At 36.6% G+C, this 24,550-nt stretch overlaps 1 protein-coding gene across 1 annotated transcript in view; it reads right to left on the reverse strand.

The window, feature by feature from the left end:
- Positions 1-2,669: 2,669 nt before the first annotated feature.
- Positions 2,670-24,550, reverse strand: part of LOC149798260 (uncharacterized) — a 106,778-nt gene continuing 84,897 nt past the window's right edge. Inside the window, exons 14-17 of the mRNA XM_089960858.1 lie at positions 17,268-17,513; positions 9,860-10,050; positions 8,534-8,644; positions 2,670-2,852 (exon numbers count right to left, since the gene is read on the reverse strand). Coding sequence (XP_089816984.1) covers positions 2,670-2,852; positions 8,534-8,644; positions 9,860-10,050; positions 17,268-17,513 — 731 coding nt within the window. The remainder of the gene's footprint in view (positions 2,853-8,533; positions 8,645-9,859; positions 10,051-17,267; positions 17,514-24,550) is intronic.

The raw sequence follows: 24,550 nt of genomic DNA on the forward strand, positions 1-24,550 counted from the left end.
TGGTGAAAGGCTTTTACAAAGGCCATGCTCTCCAGATTTACTGATATGAAGATGTCGTTCTTGGGGACAGCATGCACCACTGGCATCCCAAAAGGATGGTAGCTGGTAGACTCGTCAGTCTTCCATAATTACATTGGTACAGACTGTAATCTTAACTGGTTGGATGTTAAGATGTATATCTGACATTAGCCAAGTCAGGTTGCTCCCAATTCCGCAGATGGTGCCTCAATGGATGTTGATGGTGAGAGGATGGTTCATTTGGCAAACTTTAAGTCTCCATTCATGCAGAGGAAACCGCTGCAATGGGTGCATAAGAAGGCTTCCTAGAACCATGAGGTCCACTGCTGCGTTGAGCAAGCCTAGTAGACAAAGAGATCCCTGTGCAGATAGAATTTCCTCAAGACTATGGTGCTACCATGGGTTGTATTTCAATGTCCAATCCTGAGGGAGACAAAATACGTTGCCTGTATAGGGGGTTTCACGGTTAGTATCTCCCTTTGAAAACACCAGAGGGTATCTCGGTGCAATTCACTTCCGGATAGTTCAATCAATTAAGATGGTAGATGTAGATCAAGAAAATGTGACAGACCGCTCACATTCTGAAAGCAGGATCGATATCTCACTATCTTAAAAAGAAATTCTATCAATATTTGATCAATTGTTTTTACATCTTTTATTTTTTCTCTCACTAACTTGCGCTGCTCCCAGCTTTCAAATAAATGTTTTCTGCCCATTTCAGAACTTCATCATCTTTCCATTACTACCTTATGCTCTAGTTTGTAATATCTGATTGTGCGAAAGTGTATCGCTGTGTAAAAAGTTCCTGCAATTTACCTAGCTTGAAGAATAATGAAAATATGTTTATTTTTTTACAGCTTCAATCAGAGCAGTTAATGGGGGTTTAAAACGAGAAATAAATTCCAACTTCTTAAGGGTTTTTTTTATTATTGATTTAGACTGTTGCTTTTCTATTAATATTCATTATATTTTTCATGAAATAACTTGAGTTTTTTCAAAATGCACAAATGTCAACCACACTTGAACAGACAGGTGCATGTATGAGTCTCCTTGATGATTATTTTAATTTTATTTCCTTGAACGGCTGGAAATTTTAGAGTATACAATTTGGAGAAATATCAATGTTAGACACACTATGCATGTATAGGACATTTGTGGCTCTCATCTATCTGCCTGTCTGTCCGTATGTATGTCTGTCTCATTTCATCTGGTGCATGGGTATGTATATCCTCGAATGAATGTGTGTTTGCATACATATATTACATAAAATATTTCTGGTTAAAAATGAGTATAAAATGATGCTAAGATAGAAAGAGTGACTGATAGATAAAGACAACAAATATGAATATTTTGTGAGTATCCACTGACTTGGAGAGCATGTTCTTACAAGCAGTCTCTTTTTTAAATCATACTGTTTGCCATTTTACATCCGGTCACGTGGATCAATATCGATTTAAAAGGCGAACCAAAGTAATAGGAAGGAATCTGTGAAACAACTGGATCATTAAAACTTACATATTTGATGCAAGAAAAGTTCAACAGAATTAAACTAATTTTAAGAAGGCTGTTCTAGATGAATTTGCTGGTGGCAACGAGAAATGTTGTCTAAAGAGCCCAGAAAATTTGAGAATTATTACGTGTCAGCATAAGCAAAGAAAAATCATGCTGAAAGTTATTGCATGTACTGTCCGATACTTGATGTTTGAAAAGTAAAAAAAAAAGAAATAAAAAAACCGTCATTGGGCATGTTATTTAATCTGAATATTGTACGATATTTACACCCAAATATATATAAATATTCCGTCAGCATTAATTACACTCCTTTATCGTTATGATAGCTCATGTAATTATTGCTTTGTTAAGTTCCTCTGAATACATTAAAATACTGTGTTCCATTTTTAAAAAAAAATCTTTTCTGGTTTAAAATATTCAGTATTACAAATCAACTGACATATTGAATTCATGTTATAATTTTCTTATCAAACTTGTGTTATCACTTTCTTAACTTGTGTTATAAATGAACTATTAGCCTTGCAAAAGTAACTGAGAAAGAAGGATATATAAATATATACAAAATTGTTTTTGTTAAAGTTATATAGCCAAAAATGTGCAATAAATGCTTAAAATCGGAGAGCAAAGTGAAATATTCCTACAAATGTATCTGAAATTATGGATAATAAATCTATATTATCAGGTATGGACAGTGTATTTAATTTAATTATTTGATATCATTTAAGTATTGAAAGAAAATATTATTTAATTATCTGATATAATGTAAGTATGGACACTAAACCTAATTATCTGATTTAATGTCTATAATTATTTTCCTAGTATGAACAAAAGATGTTTGACATATATATATAATTGATTCATTGGCTTAACCATAATGATCTGTTGTAGTACAGCTAAGATTCCTTCCTTTGTTGACTTTATGTTTCGCTATCCAAGTGTAGAACGTTGAACTATCCGGAACTGGACATTTTTGTGGGCATGCACACTGGAGCTAAGGGAGGTAATTTTAGGCGCTACGATCAGTAACTCCGTTTCAACCATGAAACCCCCTATACTGAACTCCATACCTAAGTGAACAAATCATTGAGATGGTACTAGGAGTCCAGATTGGTACCAAGGATTATCGTGTCTTGTTAGATCTAACTCAGTGCAGGATGTTGTCCAGGTAACTTGATGTTGCCACCATAGAAATGGTCTGGACATACACCATTACTTGATTTGTCAGACAAGTGAATACCCAGAGGCTGATGCTGAACCCTAAAGGGAATCCCCTGAATTGGTATACAATGTTGAAAGCAAATCTCAGGAACAACCTGGAAGCCCTGTGAATAGGGACATGAAGGTAAATACACAGTGATGGCAAAGTCTCACTCATAGATAGCATTCAAAAATGCACTGCGATGAGGTGTTTCCAGTGGGAATCAAGGGACATGGATGAATGGACTGAGAGTCTTTAGGCTGATGACCAGACATAGGGTGGCATGTGCCATTGGGAACAAGAAAAACGTGGAATGAATGATAAGACCCACTTGGTGCTATATCCACTTGGTATGCAAAAAGCTGTGACTTTTGATGGTTGGTGCTTCTAGAAAATGGCTTTCAGAGGTTCATGTCCTATGATTGGAACCTTTTGCTGATTTCCTGTACAATCCCTGTATCGACACTATAGTTTTGGGAGGGAGGGAAAGATGTCTCTTTCATGGCTTTTTGGTAGACTTCAGCAAGTCATTAAACAGAAGGTTGGAGGATAAAGGCTGTGTTCTTAGCATGGTCGTTAAGTGCAGAAGGCACTGAGTTGTGTTCCAAGAAATGTACTTGCAGCTGCAGTTATAGCATTGGCCAAAGTGTGTTGAGTGACTCTGTTCAGTACTCGGACCATTCTTGAGACTGAATCCCATGCATGCCCTGAGGTATTCGGTGTTGGAGAAGATAAGCTATGTTCCATCGGTTGGAAGATAGCTACAGATAATGAAAGTCCAACAATGAAATCATGGCAACAATATTGCTCACTAACTGATGAGTGTCATCAAAAGCCATCCAGTCTATACTTATGGAGTGTGGCTGTGTCATCCCCAAAGCAGCAATATCACTGCCACCTGCTAGGGTTTCCAAATGAAAAACTGGTGGGGAGCAAAGGTATAACTGCCAATGAACTAATAATGAAGGGGGATCAAAATATCTGTAACTATACCAGACTGTGGAAGTAACTGAAGTTGGACTCCTGCGTTCCATCATAAGATCAACAGATGCTGGAGCTCTGGTCCTGGTTGTTGGCGGAGTGGGAGGAGTAGGACAAAACTCCAGGGGTGGAAAACATCCTCAGCGGAGGCTCAGGAGGCTAAATCTTCCTGTGCCATCAGATAGTGTAGAACAGATGACAGTACTGAAGAACAAGTAATATCAGCTTGGTTGTGTGAGGTGTGGCGAAGGTCCCTTGTAATGCTTAAGACTTTGCTGGTGAAGAGTGACAATGTCTGTTACTTACTAAACTTGTAGAAGACCCTGAATTAGAAACGATGATTTCAAGACAGTTGCTGAGTAAAGATTCGCTTCTCATGGCAGAATGATGGAAAATATTGTGAAGCAACATCTGCTTTGGCATGAGGAACTACTCATGGGTTTAGTTCTTTACTTTCCAAGGAACATACTGTATCCATTTATAATAATATGTACTGAAACTTTATGCAATCCAATAAAATTATATAATATCTTAGAAACATGATCATTTTAAAGTATGTAAAAAATGTAACATCATTCAGAGTTTGTGCCTCTTTTAATGTAATTAATTATTGTGAAAGCAATTAGTCATGTCTGACTCATATTTAGTCAGTTATATGATGCCATGTTGTCTTACATCTGCAGGTTCTCCCTGCCATGTGATTTGAAAACATCAACATCCCTGCTTTTTTTTACCACAGTCTTAGTGACATTATGACAGTAACAAAAGTGTGAAACTAAATTGTGACAGAACTGTTTAGATAAAAGATTTGTTTCAAAAAGGCTAAAAAGCACTGAAAAACCAAACAACTATACATAAGTGGAATTAAACTTGATATCACAAAGGACATCTGCATTTTCTTTGGTTAAGATCTTTTCATTTAGGTCAGGTGTTGCTAATGAATAACTTGACTGATTAACTTAATTACTATGGATTAAACCCATTTGCTCATATTAAGACTTGTGCAACATCACTCAATTTTTAATCTTTTAGTTTTATCCATTTAATTTGTTAAAAATTGACAACTCCACAAAATTAAGAAAAGTACGAACTGAAAAACCTATCTAGAGAGACCATCCCTTCTGCTGGCAGAAAGCAATCTCTGAAGACAAGTGGTCTCTCATAGCAGGTCTGTGCAAGGTGACCAGTTTTCAAGGTCAAAATTCAACAGGACTGAAGAAGGAAAAATAACTACAAGTGCAGTACACGCATTTTCTTCTTTATTCATAGTTCATGTTAAAATATTTAATTTATCCCATCTCACATTAATTTTATATTACAATACAAATTTACATCCATCATAAAATATTCACTATTTTGTTTCAAGATTAGGGGTACATGTATTATCATATGATTTGCAAAATTAGCTAGGGTAATATTTAAATATCCTGTCCACAAGTTAAATTCATATGTCCATTAATTTCAGACTTATTTCAAATGTTGCATAGTCAGCTATGATAACATTCATCCTGTGAATACATTAGCAGTTTTACTCAGGCTTTGGATAAATATAAATTATATAAGTACCAATAAAGGAAATAAAATGCAGAATCAAACCATCCAGAAACAAAATAAATTTATGGAGAGTCAAATATAAAGGCTTAATTCACTGACTGCATAAAGAGATTAACCCAATAAAGGGTTTAACAAGATGCACTACTGTGAACAGATGATGGCTTGGTGAGTAGAATTTTATAATTCTAAAATCAAAAAAGAGCAAGAAACACAAACTGTTTACAATGGCAATCAAATCTGGAAAATGATAATTGTTGATTAAAGACAAAGACTTCATTCATTGGCTCCAATGACAAACAATATACTTGCCGATACAGTGAAACCATTTAAGAAGGTTTTTAATTATGACATTATTGGCACTGTGCAGATATTGCGAAAGATAAAGAAACAATACAAACCATTGATATTGACTATGTATTTGCTTACTCTGAAGAGGAAATGGTTAAACATAAAGGGGATCCACAGGACTTCTGCACTACAAATGCAGTTAGTGACATGCCTGGTTTACAGTCTACAGCATGTGATGATACCTACATGACCTGTAGGTTTTAAAAAACAGCAAGCAACCTCAAACAGTGACTTACATAGTATGGTCAATTAGTGAGAAACCCTTTTCGCTAGTAAAATGTTTCTTCAACAATACCTATGCAATCATAATACCTTGAGACCTCGGAGAGCAAATCCAGCCCTTCAGATTAAAACATTTTAAGGAAAATGCCAAAAGCTATCTGCCCACCTAGGTGGCAGTTAGATCTAATGGCCCCTTTATACTGGGATTGGCTCCAAATCCCAGGACCTGATAGTTACTTCTTGAGTGGACGGCATACTCTTTATATGGATGTAACTGTCAGGAGGCTAGGAGGGTGTATGTGCATCATGATTGGTAAAGTATTACTGAAGAAACATATTTTACCACAAAACATTGGGTTCTTCTTCAAACATTACCCAATCATAATAACTTAGAAGAACAGGTAAGAGGTAGATGGAGATACATCCCCTTACCCTGGAAATGCCATCTCCAGTCTCCCAAGTTATGACAGTTTCTCCATTTTCACTCCAGCAAATCAAGTGGAAGTTGTGAAGCACTTTCCTTATGAAGCCATTGAATGACCCAGATAGGTAACCTTTTGTACCACAAGTAGAGTTCCCACCAGATCAAGCATGGCTTTTTAGGACAAAAGATCCCCGAGATAAAAACTACACACATGCCAAACCTGATAGAGGTACAAGCATAATTTTTGCTAATACAAGTGGCAAAAAAGCATAATCTAAGCATGAAAAGTGCAATCTTTATATTACCAGTACTAATATTAGTACCACTTCTTCATTGAGGCTACAACATTGTAGCTAATATAGTACATTACATAATTATAGTACACTGTATGAAAAATATACATTTAGTTTGACTACTAACCTGGATCTGCAGGTCAAAATACTTGGCAAAAATGGCCAAAATCCATGTGAATTAGAACCAGATTGAAAATGCAAAATATGCAGACAAATTGTAATTATTCAACACTCACTTTAACTTGTCTACATGTCTAACCTTTGCCAAATAATCATGAACTCCACAGATTCTGAAATGAGCTCAATCCATGTTCTGTACTGCATCATTCTCATTCTTACCAATTTGTAAAGCAGTGCTGATTTGTCCTTTTTCTGATTGGACATGTTTTGAAGTTTTAAAAAGACTCATCTGCTCTATGCAGTTTCATCCACAAGTCAGACCATGAAAACCCATTTACTTAATATCTGGTATCATTTTCTTTAAAGGTACAGACTGATCTGCTAATTAATTTGTTTATCAATGTAATGAACCTATGAGGCTAAGTTTCAAATTAAAGAAACCTGTTTTCTTGGAAATGGGTCTTGTACAATTGCTATAAGCTGATTATTAGGAAAGTACACATAGAGCTACAATGGACAAATTAGCTCCTATGGTATTCTTATGCAGCGGTCTTTCTTTTCAGAAGACTCTAAACTTTTATAATGAGTGGAGTTAAAAAGATAATAATATAAATGACAAACAACTTTTTATGCTTTATTGTTATTTTATTTTTTAATGTACTGGAAAAGCATAATTTATCTACAGGGAAGTGTAAGATGTAGTTCAGGAAAAGAAAGCATAATAATTATGCCAGATGTGTAATGGTTGGCATGTATGACACTAGAGAAGCATACTCAGATCTCCATCCCATGACATCGATAAAAACAGAACAGTTTCACTCACATGCAATATTTTTGGCAATAGTCGTAACTTCGTGAGCTAAGATGCGATGCAAATTCATTGGTGTGTGGTTATTTCTCATATGTGGAACAGATAGCCCACTTTATCCTGGACGAAAATGTTGATATATCACCCTTTCCCTCTTTTGAAGGGCAAGAAGAGGCGTGACCTCCATCTATGCAATGGCTTGGTCTTCCTTAAGTACCACTTCAGAACTCGCACTGGGTCCTGTAGATGACTTTGTGATGAAGTGTCCAGAGTAGACATGGATTATTAGCCAAGTCTGATTACCTATGAATTGTATGAATGGTATTCTTGGTAATGAAAGCAGAGGCCATCATGAGTATTACTTACCCATCTTATCGGAAATGCATGTAGATGGGTCAACCATAGTATATGGATGGCAGATTTTGCCTGCCATTCGCTAATACAGTGAGGAGGAATGACTTATATGAGGGGTGAACCGATGAAGCTCTTGAACGCAGTTTCAAATGATGCCTTGTTCAGCCAGGTTAGTACCCATGATAAATTATTACACTTGGGTAAGGATCCAGTGTCATTTGTGTGAAATCCAAACTGAAGATTGGATAGGTCTATGGTTTGTCTGATATCCACTCTTCCATGATAATGCAGTGTGTCAATGATCATGGAATAGGTTTTAATTGTGATTGGTACTGTTTCTCATCAAAGAGCCATTGGAAGTTAGCTAGGTGATATCATGTTTTGTTCCAAAATATAACTTGCCTGCTGTTTTTTGTAGGCAAATCACAAGACTTCTGGAACCTCTGTGAGTGAGTAGGTGAAGCTATGCCTCTTGCAAACCCACTGACTGCATAGTCTCCCCCAGTGGATGAAAATTAGAACCTGAGAAACCAAGAACGTAAAACAGTTGCCAGGATGTGTGATAAGGGTGTGTGTGAAAGTGTCATTCGATGCAGGGAGGGTCTTGTAGAAATGTTGTCAAAAATGATCACCCTCCCTTTACTCTTTTCCATTATAGTTTTGGAGAAACCTGTTTTTCAATGGTTGTAAATTCAGCAGACCTGCCTCCCTGTAACCTTTTGTTGGTTGCCTTGCAAATCCCTCTGCTTTAGCTGAGACTGTGAGGGATGGAAAGGATGTATCCTTGGTGGCTTATTGCGATTTCTGTCAACCTGATCATTAAAAAGGAGATTAGATGATTAAAGCTGCGAACATAAATTGGTCAGTCTTTAAGAAAGGTGGCAGTACAGACCATTGCATCTCATTCCATCTATTCTAAGTTCATAGCTGCTGTTATGGCCATGGCCTGTATATTTACAAAGTGGGCCATTCTATAAACATGCTCCCCTGTAGGGCTGGTGGGATACTGCATGGGAGAAGGTAACCTGTGTTCTGCCTATTGAAAGATCACCACAGATATTAGATGGAAAGTTGATTCCTGAGTCACAATGTAACAAATCAAATGATGGGTATCAAAATGGAAAAATCTGCTAGAAAAAAACATCTGTAGACACTCGGGACTTCTAATTCATGTTGTAAGCAGTACAAAATGTCAGTAACTTGGCAGACTGTGTAATCAATTGAAAGTATATTCTTCATGGTCAATAATGAATTGATGACAGAACTGTAGACTAGGCAGGTGATGTGGAAGAACGAGGACAAAACTCTGCTGGGAGTGGGAGGAAAACTTCTTTAGTGCAAGCCTGCAAGGCTGAGTTTCACTTATCATAGTATGATCTAATAATGATAAGTGCACTGTTTTCGTAGTTTTGGAATAAGGTAGTGAAGATGATGTATCTGGTGCTACCTGCGATGTAGTTGGAGAAGAATGTCAAGGATGGTGGCTCACTACACTTGCAGCATGTTATGAGTTAGATCCCATTACTTCCAAGGTGTTGCTAAGTAGAGGTTACCTTTGGGAGGCAAATGCTTGAGGATGAGTGAAGAGACACCTCCTGGAAACTGGAGCACCAAGATGAACATCATACACTGGAAGTTTCCAGAAGTACTAGGCAGGTTAGCTTGATCCATGAAAGTGTCTGTATAAACTGGACATCATCCACAGTAAGTGCCTAGTGGCATTATGTAGGTTAGACTGCTGTATCACTAGGTTCATGAGCTGGTTTCCTGGGGATTGAGGCACTAACCTGGGTGTCGTAAGTAGGAAATGCCTTGAGGCACTGTGTGAGTCATGGATCTGGATACATTTTTCTGGTGGCTGATGCTGTATGTGCTACTGCTGTCGTGGCCCATTAAAGTCAAGTCTGGTCATGTTGTCCTGTTCTTGAGGTTGGGACAGGATATGTAATATTGATTCATGTAGCCAGCCTGTAATTCTGATGTGCAAGATTGTAACTGAGCTCATTCTAGTAAATATGGTTTTGAACCCTTGTGTGCAAGGTGATGATGTTTTCATCCCTCAAGGTGTGCTTCTGTGCCTTCTCCTTAATACCCAAAGAACTGCTGCCCATTGACGTCTGGCCATAATATGCAAGACTTACATGTATTCCAAGAATGACACCACATAAAACTACACATATTGAGTGGTTGTCAGACTGGGCTTGCCCAGGGTCTAAGTCTGTAAGACTAAAATAAAACTGACAATATATACATGTAATGCAGTGCATATCCTGCTTTATGGTCCATGCAGAGGTACACATTATGGTAAAAAACCTGTAAAAGGGTAAATGTGGCCCGTACAAGTAGATAATTAGAGCATCACTATTAATACTTACCAAGTGGATGCTGAATAATCAAATCTAGTAACAAGATACCTGTAGGAAGGCCAATATTTTGACTGCATATGCAGATAAAATCATTGAAGTGTTGCTTATATTAAGGACATGATTGTATGATGAGGATGCTATGGGTAAACCAAGTATAGAAAATTTACCTGTAAGCATCTGACCAAGGAGAAAGCTTTACAATAATATAAATCTGATATAAATTTTTAAAGTACACACAAAACCTGCACATAAAAACGCACTGTCTCATTAACGACACTTATGAAATATCCAATGTGTGACAATGTTACCTGTAGGAAAGGCAAAATGATGTTCTATACAGGTGTGTATGATCTGGATTTTTAACACAGCTTTGAAATTATTTCAGTCATATCACTACGATGTTTGCAGTGTGGCAGTTTATAGTGGTGTCTAGCAATGAGGTATCATGCCACAGACATGTAGTACAATGTCCCACCCAGTCACATTATCCTAACACCAGGCCGACCAGTCCCAACACTGACCTCTTAATGCTGAGCGCCTAGTGAGGCAGCTGTTGTATCATTTTCATCAGTCTTTGGTATAACTTGGCCAGGGTTTGAACCTGCAACCTCATGCATTTGAGGCAGATGCTCTAACCACTAGACCACAGGAGCTGTGTGTTCTATACAGGTAAAAATCAGTAAAGCGTCATGTACAGCAATGAAGTAGACACTAACACAAGATAATATAGAAAACTCACCTTATGTATCAGAATACAGTGGAAATTATACAGCAATATTAAACAAGTTTTCTATATAGCACACCAGTCATGCACTTAATATTACTGTTATAACAATATGAGGGGATGCCAAAAACACCTAAGTGTGCAAAGACCATAAAGTGATAACACTGAAAAGTTAGAAACTTTGTCGTTGAGAATAGAAAAAAGAAACAAGTTGGAAATTTTCAAATGGAGTAAACTTTCCTTCAAAGATGACACTCCTCCAGCTTGTTTTAAGGTAGAAAACATCCAAACTGTGAGGCCTCTCTGTCTGTAGAGAGCATTCTACCTGGCACAAGCAGAAGTAGTAACTGATGATTTGGTGCCAATCCTGTTATCAAAGTGAGATCTCTCTAACTGCCTCCTAGGTGGGCATAGAACTGTTACCTTTTTTAATAAAATGTTTATAATCTGGAAGAGCTGGCTTTACGAGGAAGTAGTAGTAGTTTTCCTATGGTATTATGATTGGGTAAAATATCTGAAGAAGAACTATGATAAAAGTGTTGCAAAATGTGCGGATAACACAAGATTTGGCACAAAGAAATTACATCATGTCTAGAATAATCTCAATGAATCTGTACTAACTTATATTTGGCTCTGTGATGTCACGATATCAAATGCCCACTTCCTAAATAGCACATTATTCAAGGTGTCAAAAATATCAGTATTTTACTTCAATTTTCTAAACATCTGCTAAATATTTCTCATTTAAAGTGTCCATCTAGACTAACCGAGAACACTTAGTAAACAGCTGAATAGATTTGATGTCTGTGACCAACTGATTTAATGCTCTTTCTACATTCTTTAAAATCAAGGACTTTTGTTGTAACAATAGCAAAAATACCTTATTTTAAAAGAACTATCATCAGCTTACACTTGTCTCAAAAGTGGTTAAAATGGTTAGTTATAATTACATGAATTTGTACATTTTAAGGTAAAACTGCTAAGGTATCACACAGAGAACTGTGGTAAATAATTGGTATATGACCCTATTTGTATGCTGCTAAGCCCACTCCACATTTGTACCAAATAGTTACTTAGGATGCCTTTATCTGATAATAAGCCCACTTCTAACATTTTTACATTTATTTGGCCGGTGCGTCTTGTCAGGCAAAAAATAATGTATCTATTTAAGTTCTAATTGATTCACACGTGACTCATACATTAACATAAAGGGGTGGATGATTAAGAGATCTTGCCAGATCAATTCAACATTGGTTGTTCAAACTGTCTTCTTGGTAGCAACAAACTGCCTGCATGCATGGAGACGCCTATCAACATCTCAGATTAAACTGTAACTATTTCACATGAAGACAAAACTTTTTTTCTGCTGTCAGAATAATTTACAAAAGGATGTGACTGCAAAATGAAATGCAGACAGAGAATGAATAAAAAGAGGATATTTGCTAGCTCCGAGTAAACACAGGGATCGTCCTGGGCTTCGCTAATGTTGCAAATTGCGATTTTTTTTCCTTATTGGCGACAAAAATATCCCATCTGGCGATTTTTTTGGCGGCATACTTTTTGGTTATTTAATTTGTACATACAATCATGGATTTGGACTGAATAAATTTAAAGCCAGAATGAAAGGAAGCCACAAACTTGACTAAGCAATGCATTGGAATCAATCTGTTACACAAACGATCCTTTGTTCTTATTGACAACCCTATCTTTACAGTGCATTGTTACATCATAATCTGCTTATGCTGACATCTGGGCTGAGTACTGTATGCTGCGATACAGTCAATCATGCTACCGCACTATACCTACAACTGACCGACTTCTGAAGACGCGAATTGAACAGATACAATTAATTGTATGGCTAATCCTTCTGTTTTTTTTTTTACATATACCAATACAGTAGTTTTGCTGAACCTTCATAGAAAACTGATAACCTTTGAAGTACCGACTACTGTGTATAAATACAAAGCAAATGGAAAAAAATCTCAATCACAATTACATCTGTCGCCAGTGCAGCATTTTACTCATTGATCTTTTCCTTTTGCCATCAGTCCCGTGTTACGGCTTCAGAGACTTCAACTCCGCAACAAGAAATAGCAAAAAAACACAACAGTTTTGCATAAGTACTAATAATTATTTATTTCTCAAAATACAGGAGTGAAAGAATCCCTAAATTGGGTGTGAATTTACGCTTATATATACGGTCCAATATTGCCAGGTGTTGACTCGTGTAAGTTTCATTCGTGGGAATGGAGATCCTATTTTTCTTGTCGAGAAAATTTATACAGCATTCAGTGATCATTCTTGGGATTTAGGAAGCAATTCGCTACAAGCTTTGTGAAGCTAGCAATAAAAGGGGGGTGGGGTGGGGCTGCTGAGAGACTACTGGTGTCACCTGTCAGCACTGAGGACTGTGAATGTGGATTCAGTAAGATGAACCTCATAAAAACTGACATCAGAAATAAGCTCTGCATCTCATCTCTCGAGAATTTAATGAGAATCAGCATGTACAGATGTGAAAAATTAGACTTTGAAACTGCATTCAACAAGTGGGCAGCCCTAAAATCGCGACGGATCTTCATGTAACACTTTGTAACATTTTGTTAATGCTTGTTGTAATTAAAGTATTAACTAACACTGGACAACAAATTTTTACAAAAGTCATGTTACTGAAATAAAATTAGTCAATTCTTATCAATTTTTATGTGCTGAACACGAATATGAGAGTCAAATTGCAAAATTGGCTCTAGTTTTTTTGTAATCTGCAAGAAATTAATGTTTACATAACGAAATGCATTCCAATAGTAAAAGGTCAACTGTAATAGCCTACCTATAAAAAATCAAGTCATTGACTACATCTTAGATTTCTTCGCCTGTCTCTTGTACAGCTGTTCGGGAGCATCTCTGAGGAGTGTCCAGCAGTAGTCAGCCAGCATTGTAGTGGACCATTTTCCCTGGTATCTTTGTTCCATTGTTGCGATATCTTGATGAAAACGTTCGCCGTGTTCATCACTAACAATACCACAGTTGCTAGGAAAGAAATCCAAATGGGAATGAAGGAAGTGAATCTTTAGAGACATATTGCAGCCAAGTTTCTTATACTTCATCAACATGTCTTCTACTAGTTCCTTATAGTTTTCTGCCCTAACATTTCCGAGGAAGTTTGTAGAAACTAGGCGAAAAGCATTCCATGCTTGTTTCGCGTCACCTTCCAGCAAGTTGTTGAACCGGTCATCTTTGAAAAGCTCTCGAATCTGAGGACCCACAAAAACTCCCTCTTTAATCTTTGCTTCGCTGAGTCGAGGGAATTTTTCATGCAGGTATCGGAATGCTGGCAAAGTCCGGTCAATGGCTTTCACGAAGTTCTTCATCAAACCTAGTTTGATGTGAAGGGGTGGTAGCAAGATTTTCTGAGCCTCAACCAGAGCTGGGTGTTGGATATTCTTCTCTCCAATGGCTACATTCTGCCTGTGAGTCCATTCCTTCCTCATGTAGTGCATTTCCCTTGCTCGGCTATCCCACTCGCATAAGAAACACATGTATTTTGTATATCCTTGCTGCAGTCCCATTAAAAGGGCAACTACCTTCAAATCACCACAGAGGTGCCAGCTGTACTTGTTATACTCAATGGAATTCAGTAGCTGCCTTAAGTTATCGTATGTCTCTTTCATGTGGACAGCATACGCTACTGGAATAGATGGAAGAATGTTTCCATTGTGCAAAAGCACAGCCTTGAGACTCAGTTTCGAAGAGTCCACAAATAGTCTCCATTCATGTGGGTCATGAGTGATTTTTAAAGCATTCATGAGGCCCTCAATATCGGAACAGAATATCAGATTACTTTCCTTTCTGAAGAAAGGCTCCAATTGCTGGTGGCGCTTTCGATATGCAGTAATTGTGACATCTTCTTCTAGAAGATTCCATTGTTGGAGTCTTGATCCTAGCAATTCTGCCTTGTTCTTTGATAAGTCCAAATCACGAATCAGGTCATTTAGTTCTTCCTGTGTTATTCTGTGTGGGGTTGATGATGCACCACAGTGAAAATCTGGATCACTGCATGCTGATGGACCAGGAGAAGAACAGGTCGACTCACCTTTGTCTTCGTCAGATGAATCAAGAGAATATTCTGCTGGAGGTTCTGGAATAGGAAGTCCCTCACCATGTGGAACTGGTCTCAATGCAGACGGAATGTTTGGGTAGACTATTCTCGACTTCTTTCGCTTCGTTATTCCGCCGGAAAGAGGAGGAACCAAGCAGAAGTAACAGTCATTTAGGTGGTTGCTTGGCTCTCTCCACACCATTGGGACTGCAAACGGCATTGATGACCTTTTGCAATTCAACCACTGTGAAAGCTGTGTTGTACATGTAGCACAGCATATATGCGGAGCCCAAGGCTTGTCTTGGTCACCAACCTTGCATCCGAAGTAAAGATGATATGCCTTCTTCACTTGAGAATTGATACTTTTCTTCTGGTTGGCAAATGTCACTTCCCCACAAATATAGCAAAAATTGTCCGCGGTATTAACACACTTTCGAGGCATTACTGTTCTTTATTGTACGTAAATGGATAAAATAATAAGTTTTATGTAACAGTAGCTTGAACTGTCTCGCACAACGTCTAAAATATTTTAAATGCTGAACCTATCTGATTGGGCTTTATATAGTACACTGCTTACGTCAGCTTCAGCAGCCGCCTGGCATTAGTATAATAGGCCTACACATGTATAGTACACTGCTGACGTCAACTTACTTCAGCAGCCGCATGGCATTAGTATTGCATTGCATCAGAAAATGATGCAATCAACTGTGGATGATGTGAGCATGATGGTATTATGCAATGTTACATCATTATTCCGGATGTTGCTGCAGTCCTACTGGAGAAATTTACACAGTGAAACATAGAAAATGAGGTATATGAATATCTTCAAAACGAGAGCCAATACAAATTTTTCACGGTTATATTCGTGTTCGGCACACCAAAATACTACAGATTAGGGCCTTTTCAAGTCAGTAATGATTTCACTGTTGACCAGTGTAATCCATCTTTTGTAATTTTCATTGCTTGTTACATAAATAGACTAAATTAACACTTGGAAAAATGTACACTACTTTTTTTTGGCGACACTTTTTGAAAATTGGCGACAAAATATTGAGGTTGGAGATTTTTTTGGCGACAGCTTTTTAAAAGCCAGGACCATCCCTGAAACAGCTGATATATTTCATCAAGTAGGTCAATTTGCTAAGTTATTCACCAGTGAGATTAAATATTCCTATTATTCACTCAGAGCTGTTCCATTTAAACATATATGGTACCCAAGAAGGGCAGTTTTTCAAAACTATATGCCAGGGTACTTTGATTTCAGCATTCCTATTAAAATGATAAGAAAATTCTAAGTTGCATCTATGGGTAAAGGTGCCTTCCCTGGGTCCAAAGTATGCTTTACTGGAACAGCCCTCAGAGTGGCAAATTTTTATTTGTTTTATGCACAAAAATATTGGCTAGCAATATGTGTAACAGACTGAACTATCAGATTTCTTACTGTAACCCCATAATGTCAGTGATTTACCATTTATGTTCATATGTTTTGTGCATATTTCCACAGAAAATATAAGCAGGAACATAATTCTCTTTCCCAATTCAAGGTGTGTGTGTGTGTGTGTGTGATTTGGATTTTTAATGTAGCTTTAAAAAAATTTCAGTCATATCGTTACCATGTCTGCAGTGTGGCAGTTTATAGTGAAGTCTAGCACTGGGGCATCATGCCTCAGACATGTAGCATGATGTCCCACTCAGTCACATTATCCTGACACCAGACCGACCAGCCCTAACACTAACCTCTTAATTCTGAGCGCCAAGCGAGGCTGTGGTTAGTACCATTTTGTAAGTCTTTGGTATGAAATGTCCGGGGATCGAACCCATGACCTTCCGCATCCGAGGCGGACGTTCTAACCACTAGGCCACCAGAGCGGTCCAATTCAAGATAAAATAGCACCCAAAAATTTGATGAAAAAGTTATATACACGTTATGATCTGAATTAGGTTTGTCTGCATGTGAGACAGCCATAATTACCACTAGACTTTCTCAGGCATCTAAAACTAGCTCAAATTTCTTGGTCATAATGTTATACATGAGGCAGTGTAAAAAATATCTGGCATTTAACTCCAGAGGATGATCAAAATTATTTTTCTTGGAAAATCCATTATTTCATGGCAGCATAAAATAAAGCATTTGTATACCCTATCAAATGAGTTTTCCTTCATTGCAAGAATTCAGGTGAACCTAATTTAAAGGTTTGAAAACAGTATAGATCATATATGCAATTTATAAAAATAATGTTTTTGCTCACCTTGCATTTCCTCAAGAGATGTATCTGTTTCAATGATTCGTTCAGTAACGAATGAGAGGCCAATGGCTTTCCTCAAAGACTGACCACTGACCTGCATCCACCTAGGTTCAAAACAATCAAAATAAGAAGGAAGAGCACATCTGTAGAGACTGTATGCTTTCATCCTTGTATCAGGCTTGTACATTTCCTCCTCTAGCCAGCCAAGCTGCTTAACTGTCCTTTGCCATTCACAACCAAATGGATAATCTAAAAAAAATGAGCAATTATAAATATTAACTAAAAATATTAACTGTCCATTACAAACTATGGTTGCCTATCTGGGCACTGAAAAATGGAGCTGACAAAAGATAGCAATGTTCACAGCACATATTAAGAGTTAACTTAAGAGTTTGATATGTGTCAATCCCCATGACGATCAATATCCTGACTGATGATAGAAGCGAGCTATGTTACAGATTGAGGGTCATGATAGCATTTGGGTAGTGATATACTCTGTAGGAAATGTTGTAACTGCACAAAATAAATGTTCAAGACAAACCTAAACAGCAAAGGCTTTCAGTGAAGTTTAAGAAGTAGTTACTTTTGCTTGGTGGTCACGTAATTGTATAAAGTTTTAACTGTATCTGAAGAAAAATCAATGCACAGGGAAAATAAAATAAGTTTTGTTGTAATGCAAATTGAATATAACAATGTCATTTCATGGCTTCCTATATTTGATTCTTCAATCCATTCTCAGCTGTGCATTTTCCATGGGCATATAAATCTGACATGGATACCCTGGAAATGCAGTTTAAAGACTGGAAACACTGGAACAAGTCATGCAATAAAGGTAAGGCCCATGGAAAATGGGCAAAAAGTATAAACATTGTTTATTTTTTATAAATGTTATGCAGAACTTGTTCCGAGGCTAGATAAAATGGAAGCAGTGATGCCATACACACATTAATCCAATTACTAATGGATGCCAAACTGCTTAACTAGCTGAACCCTTATCCTTTGCCATTCACAACCAAGTGCATTTATTTATCTAAAAGAAATTGAGAATTATCAATATTAAAATATAAAATAACCAAGATATGGTATGAGACGGTTTGGTGTTTTATGGCACAGCAACATAAGTAGATTAGTTAGTTCTTAAGAAATTGTGCTTTCTACATTACAAATTATGGTGACGACATTTTGATTTGGTCCAGCCCAAACATACATCCATACATCTGTATATCTGTCTCAAGAAGATTTTTGCCAACAGTGGTCAAGAACCATACAAATGAATTTTTGTTCTCATTTCTGTAAGCAGATGCGCTGATTAGATTTTCAGGTCATTACAGCAATCTTTTTTTTTTTTTTTTACACATTTAGTTTAAAACTGTTTGGAATTGGACATTTTTAAACAAGAAAAACCTCATAGTTACCAGTATTAAAGATAAATGATTGAGGTTAAACAAGTAAAATTAAATAGTTATATTTCCATTTATATGTAGATGATCTGATTACATTTTCTGAAAATTCCAATATTTTGTGTTTTTATTTAGTTGTTGTTGCAAAATCTTTTTTGACTGTTTTAGTGTAAACATTGTCAGAATAATTAAACAAAAATTACTTGATGTTGACAAAGAAAAGTAAATTTCTGACTTTGCATTTGTATCTCAATAAGCTTGGACAATATACAGATAAATCTATAAAATAGAAGTAACACACTCATCACTGATGTTGAGGCAAAAGAGTTCTGTTGAAAAGAAAATCAATTCAATTTTCTGTTTTCAACAACATTTAAACAGCCCAAAGCATGCAAATTTTTTCAGTTGATGCATTTTTTTTTCTTTTTTTCTTTTCTAGTAACATTACCTTTGTAAACCAGTGCACGTAAAAATAATAAAATAAACATTAAGATCAAATGCTATATTAATGCTCAATGAAATAAAAGAAAGGCAAGAGCTACTGTTTTGAGATGTATGAATGTCTTGATTGAAAATATATACAACTAATTATAAAAAGAGACATTATATAGACTTGCACTAAAACATTAAAATCTGTTTAGTAAATATGGGAAACAAACGAGTTATGTAGGAAAAGGGAAGAGCAAAATTCTTCTGCAGACAGCTACAAACTCAAAATAGAAGCCTTAAGAAAATGTAATTATGCTATCAATACATTCTGTTTTGATTTGCTGCAATTTTCTGCTGCTATATGAGTAACTGTCCCACTGTTTGATAATCAGATTACCTGAAGTCAGGGTAATAGACAAAGTAGCCATCTGGTCAAAATTACTTAAACTGAATTTTGATCTGATGCACTGTTTACATTATAAAATTTTACCTGATGTATATGGAAACAGCTTTATAATTTGCTATAATAATGGTTTGCTCAGTATTACATTAATGCAGCAATATTTCTTAATCACAATATTTGAAGCTTTTAAGAATGATTGAACAAATATGCAATTTCAATGGAAATAGGAACATAAAAAAGTAGGAATAGCTTATTAATCTCACAATGGAATCATAATAAACCAGTGGGAGTTGTATATTAGTGTCTCTATAGAATCATTGTTTCCAAATGAAATTTTATGTAATATAAAACTGGAACTAAATACTGTAAAAGAAAAAATATTCTTGAATAATACAGATGTCCCTTTTATAAAATAAATTTTAGTTTCTTGTTTTAGCTGATGTACATTCTTCTTATCAAGAGACTACAGAGTCTGCATGAAAGAATTTCTGTTATTAGTCATATATTTATTCCAGTTTCCTGAGGATATGACTATATGATTATGGAGATAATGAAGATGTTGATAATGATGATGATCGTTGTTTACAGTAAGGACTGTTTAATATTTTTTGCTTAATTTTTTAAAAGACAGTTGGGTCCAGGGTGACAGTCATCTGAATCATTTGCCTTAACTGATGATTGCCATATCACTTATGTCCACGTGAGTTCAAGTCACGGGCTCCACCAATGTGGGTATGTGAGAAAGCTTGCCAGTAGCTTCTCACTGGATGGCAGTTCTTACAAAGGTTTTCCTGGGTTCTTCCTATACCAGTTATTCTGAATGCCATGTACAGCTTATCATGCACTGAAAAATGGCATTAAACCCAAAGCATAAACAAAATCAAAAGACAGCTGCTATATCCATAAGGAGTGGAAATGTTGACATTGTCAAATGTAAACATGAAGAACAAAAATGTTATATGTAATGAACAGAAACTACGAAAAAGAACTTAGCTGGTGATTAAGATTTTCAGTATCTTGATTTATCTCTTAGCTAAAATCAATGTATTCTATATCACATTGGACTGAACACCACTCTGAATATCAGCGCTTCATGACCCCAACATATCATACATAAAAGTGTAATTTTTCTGCCATAACACTTTATGGAATTTCATTAAATGGAAGACCTAATGTCTCACTTGTTTATAATTTTGGGGCTCATGAAGAAAGTGAAAGTTATCGTACATAATTTTTACATATTTTTTACAGGAATATGTTTTAAATAGCTTTTCTAGAAAAAGATCCACTAAACCATATGTTTTGGAATATCAGGGTGCATCTCAAAATAACCCTCTCTCTGACTCTCACTCTCCAGAAACATAATTTTGAAAAAACTTAAACCTGTCTAGGTCTTGCCATAAACTTACACAAAATTTTCAGGGAATCTTAGGAAAAAAACATGTAATTCTTGTTACTGAAACACCCGTAATTACAAATGAATCTTTTATGTAAAAACTTGAGAATCTTGGGCCTACATTGTTTTGTGAAATGGTACCCAGGGGGCAGCACTGTTCTTACTGTGCTCTAGTAAAAGCTTGGAAGTCCAGTGCCACATCCCCGAAGGGGTGGAGAAGAAGCTCCACTGACAAGGCCATGGAAAAGGACAATGCATACCTAAAAGTTTTGGTAATGTAACCAACAAATGGTGGACAGCTATTGGCAACACAGACTCCCCCTTCAGCAGGTTGAATAAGGTTGCTAATGAAGGTCAACATGCAAGGCTATGGTCACTAATGATGTAGCCTTTTGTTCTGAGGATTCCCACTTGAGCTTCTTCAGCATCCAAAGTTAGAGTTTTAGTGGGCCAGTAAGAAGTATAAATATTGTAACTAAAAGCAGTATCTATGATTGAAACATAGAAGGAGAGACAGAGCAACCCACTAAAATGATGGGCAAAATCTTGGTCCTTTGCTAAACCTTTGAGAAAGCTCCTTGACTGAAACTGAATAAGGAAGGGGCAAGAGATCTGGGTCAGTCTCAAGTTTGCCACTGAAAGTTTATCTAAATGGGAAAGAATTTCAGAATCACCTGAACCAGAAGGTTTGTGACACAGATCATTAGGTAAAAGATGGTAAACATCATTCACTGCCTTATCAAATGCCCAGGATTTGCTCCTCCTCTGCCTACTTAAAAAATGGTTGAAAAAGGTAGGGGACCCAAGGGGAGAGGGTACCACATCAGCTTGTTTTGTGACAAACTTGTTGGCTACTAAAAGGACATAAAGGACACCTTCCTCCAACACTCCTTGCTGGCAACCAGAATAATGTGAGCTGGTGTCTCTCTGCTTATGGGGAAACTTGGGTGGGAGGAGAAACTTTATATGGCAACTCTTCCTGCAGAGTTAATAGACTGTTTAAAGCAGTAATTTCTGCTGGTGGCTTAAGGTGATTCCCTGTTCAAATGGAGCATTTGGGGAAAAACGTCTATCCCCATCCATCCTATTAGGCCCAACCCTGAAAGATGAGGTGGGCACAACCTCACTACCATCCATCCCAGGTCCAGAAACCCATGGCTGCCTGAAGGGAAAGGGTCAGCTGCTTTCTTACAGAAAGGCCCCATATACCCATAGGTCTCCCATTTTAGTAAAAAAAAGGAGTTCCACCAGCAAAAGTTAGTCCCCTCCCAGATGTGAACTTTGCAGATTAGAAGAACTACTGGCTACCACTGAGTTTAATTTCCACATTCTTTATAACACTGACATACAGCACTTTTTTGTCCATCAGAGTGTGACTGAATTTTGTCAGCATTGTCAATCCAAGGAAAGGTCTTATTCCAAACATTAAGACAGGCATTACACACTTCCTTACACTTGGTTATTGTCCCATCTGAACTATCAGTTCAATCAACTTAAGCTCTCTTCTGCATCTCATCACATTCTTTGTCAGTTTGCCGTTTAACCCCAAAATACTTATCCAAATTTGCAAATGGCATTTTCTCTAAGTCTCAACATGTCTTAATTTTGAGGTCACATGCACTCCTTGTTCAGCTATCTCCGAAATGAATACAATAAGGAAAGATAAAGTTGTTTATTTTATGTACTCTTATAAATAACAACATGTAGATCACTGAATCTTTCTGCCTCTAAATTCAATCACTGTAAATATCAGCACATTTTCCCACACAGCAGCCAGTCAAAGTCTTTGAACTTGCCACCCAGCTATTGCATTGTTCTTTTGATGTACAGTGTGACCCTGCTAGAGCATCCATTATAACACAAATCTGGATATAACATGGTCGTGGTGTGGCTCCTGAATTTTTATACATGTAATTTTCTCACACACAAAATAAATTTCTTTCTTAAAAGTACCAAAAAAATGTAAAAAGTTTATTATTGTTTTGAGGAAGAGATCGCACATGAATAACACAAGATGATCGTGAAGTGGTTCCTGAAATTGTATGTGTATTTTTCTCATACACAAAAAAGTACCCAAAAAGGTGTAAAAAGTTTATTCTGGGATTGCATAGGGTTTCGCCAATGTTGCAGACTGCAATTTTATTTTCCTTATTTGCAGCAAAATATACCATCTGGCAAATTTTTTTATGGGCGACAATGTTGGCTGTTTTAACTTGTATATACAACCATTGGTTTGGAGTGGAAAAATTCAGAGGCCCCATGAAAGGAAGCTGCAAACATGATATAAAATGCACTGAAATTTATCTACAATTACATAAACAATTTCTTTGTCCATACTGACAAACCGTCTTAACAGTGCATTGTTATATCATAATTTGCTTATGTTGACATCGAGCATGAGTACTGTATGTTGTGAGATATCTGCTTTTTTTCTTGTTGACATTTCTGGTAGTGGAGATCAACTGGATTAGGCATAATCTTGTAATCTATCTTTCATCGGATTTTCAGCCACTTGCTAGTAATTAATATATTTACATAGAATGACATTTGTATGTGGATGATAAGTAAAATTTCTCTTCTTTTCACTCAGAATTAAATCCTCCAGAACACACATTTTCTGTACTAATCCTTGATGCACAGTGGAAGGCAGCATCACTCTGCTACCACAAATGTATAAAAAAAATCTTACTTATTGGTCTATTCAATAGACAGGGAAAAACAGTAACTACAATCAACCAAACAAAGGCCGATTCCTTTATTAAACATTTACCCAGATAAAATAGTTTGCTGAAATTTCAAAGAAAACATTACCTTTGAAGCATTGACTGTTATGAAAATGTACTAAACAAATGGAAAAAATACCAGTCTTGATCATGCAATACAATTATTTGATGTTGCTGCCACAATAAAAAATGAGCATTTGTTTGGTTCTCCAAAGCTGACCTTTAGTGGTGACTTCAATAATGCACGCACCCTTTATCAAAGAAAGCCAACTACAATCTTCAATAAAAACAAAGAACTGTTCTTCAAAGGAAGTCAGTACCAAACTTAAATAAAAGTAATGGAATCTGAAGGAACTTTTTCATTTTTGAACATGACTGGAACATGTTTACTGTGCCATGAAAGTTTCTGTTATCCAGGGAAAAAGTTTAAGCTTCCAAACACTACCAATGAAGGCTTAAAACTCAAACTAACTTTTACCTACTTGGCATGCACTGAAAAGTAAATGTGTTTCATCATTCGTTATGTGACTGTGTGAAGTTTATCTACTGAATTCAGACCTATATGACCTGTGACAAAATTACTAAATATTTTTAATGTGTGTGCGCATTTTTTCAATGGAATTACTTGTACTGTGGATTCAATGTATGTGATGAGATTCACAGGCAAGTACACGGTGTTGATACTCTTTTCATGCTATACATTAGACATATATATATCAACAGTATACATGTATATGTACCAATCCATAGTTCTCTAAATAAAGTAAAATATAATATATGCCTTCTCTGTTTTCACTACAGGTGTATTTCCCATTTAATATGCAGAATTTAAGATGGTAACTGTGCCACTGAAGCACATATTTTACCGCCTGCATTTATTACCTCCCTCCACAAATTTGTTGGGGTACATGCATCATTTTCTTCAGCTAACTGAC

This window comes from Sinohyriopsis cumingii, chromosome 6 (genome assembly GCF_028554795.1).
Source record: "Sinohyriopsis cumingii isolate HCF-2022 chromosome 6, ASM2855479v2, whole genome shotgun sequence".
NCBI lineage: Eukaryota > Metazoa > Mollusca > Bivalvia > Unionida > Unionidae > Sinohyriopsis > Sinohyriopsis cumingii.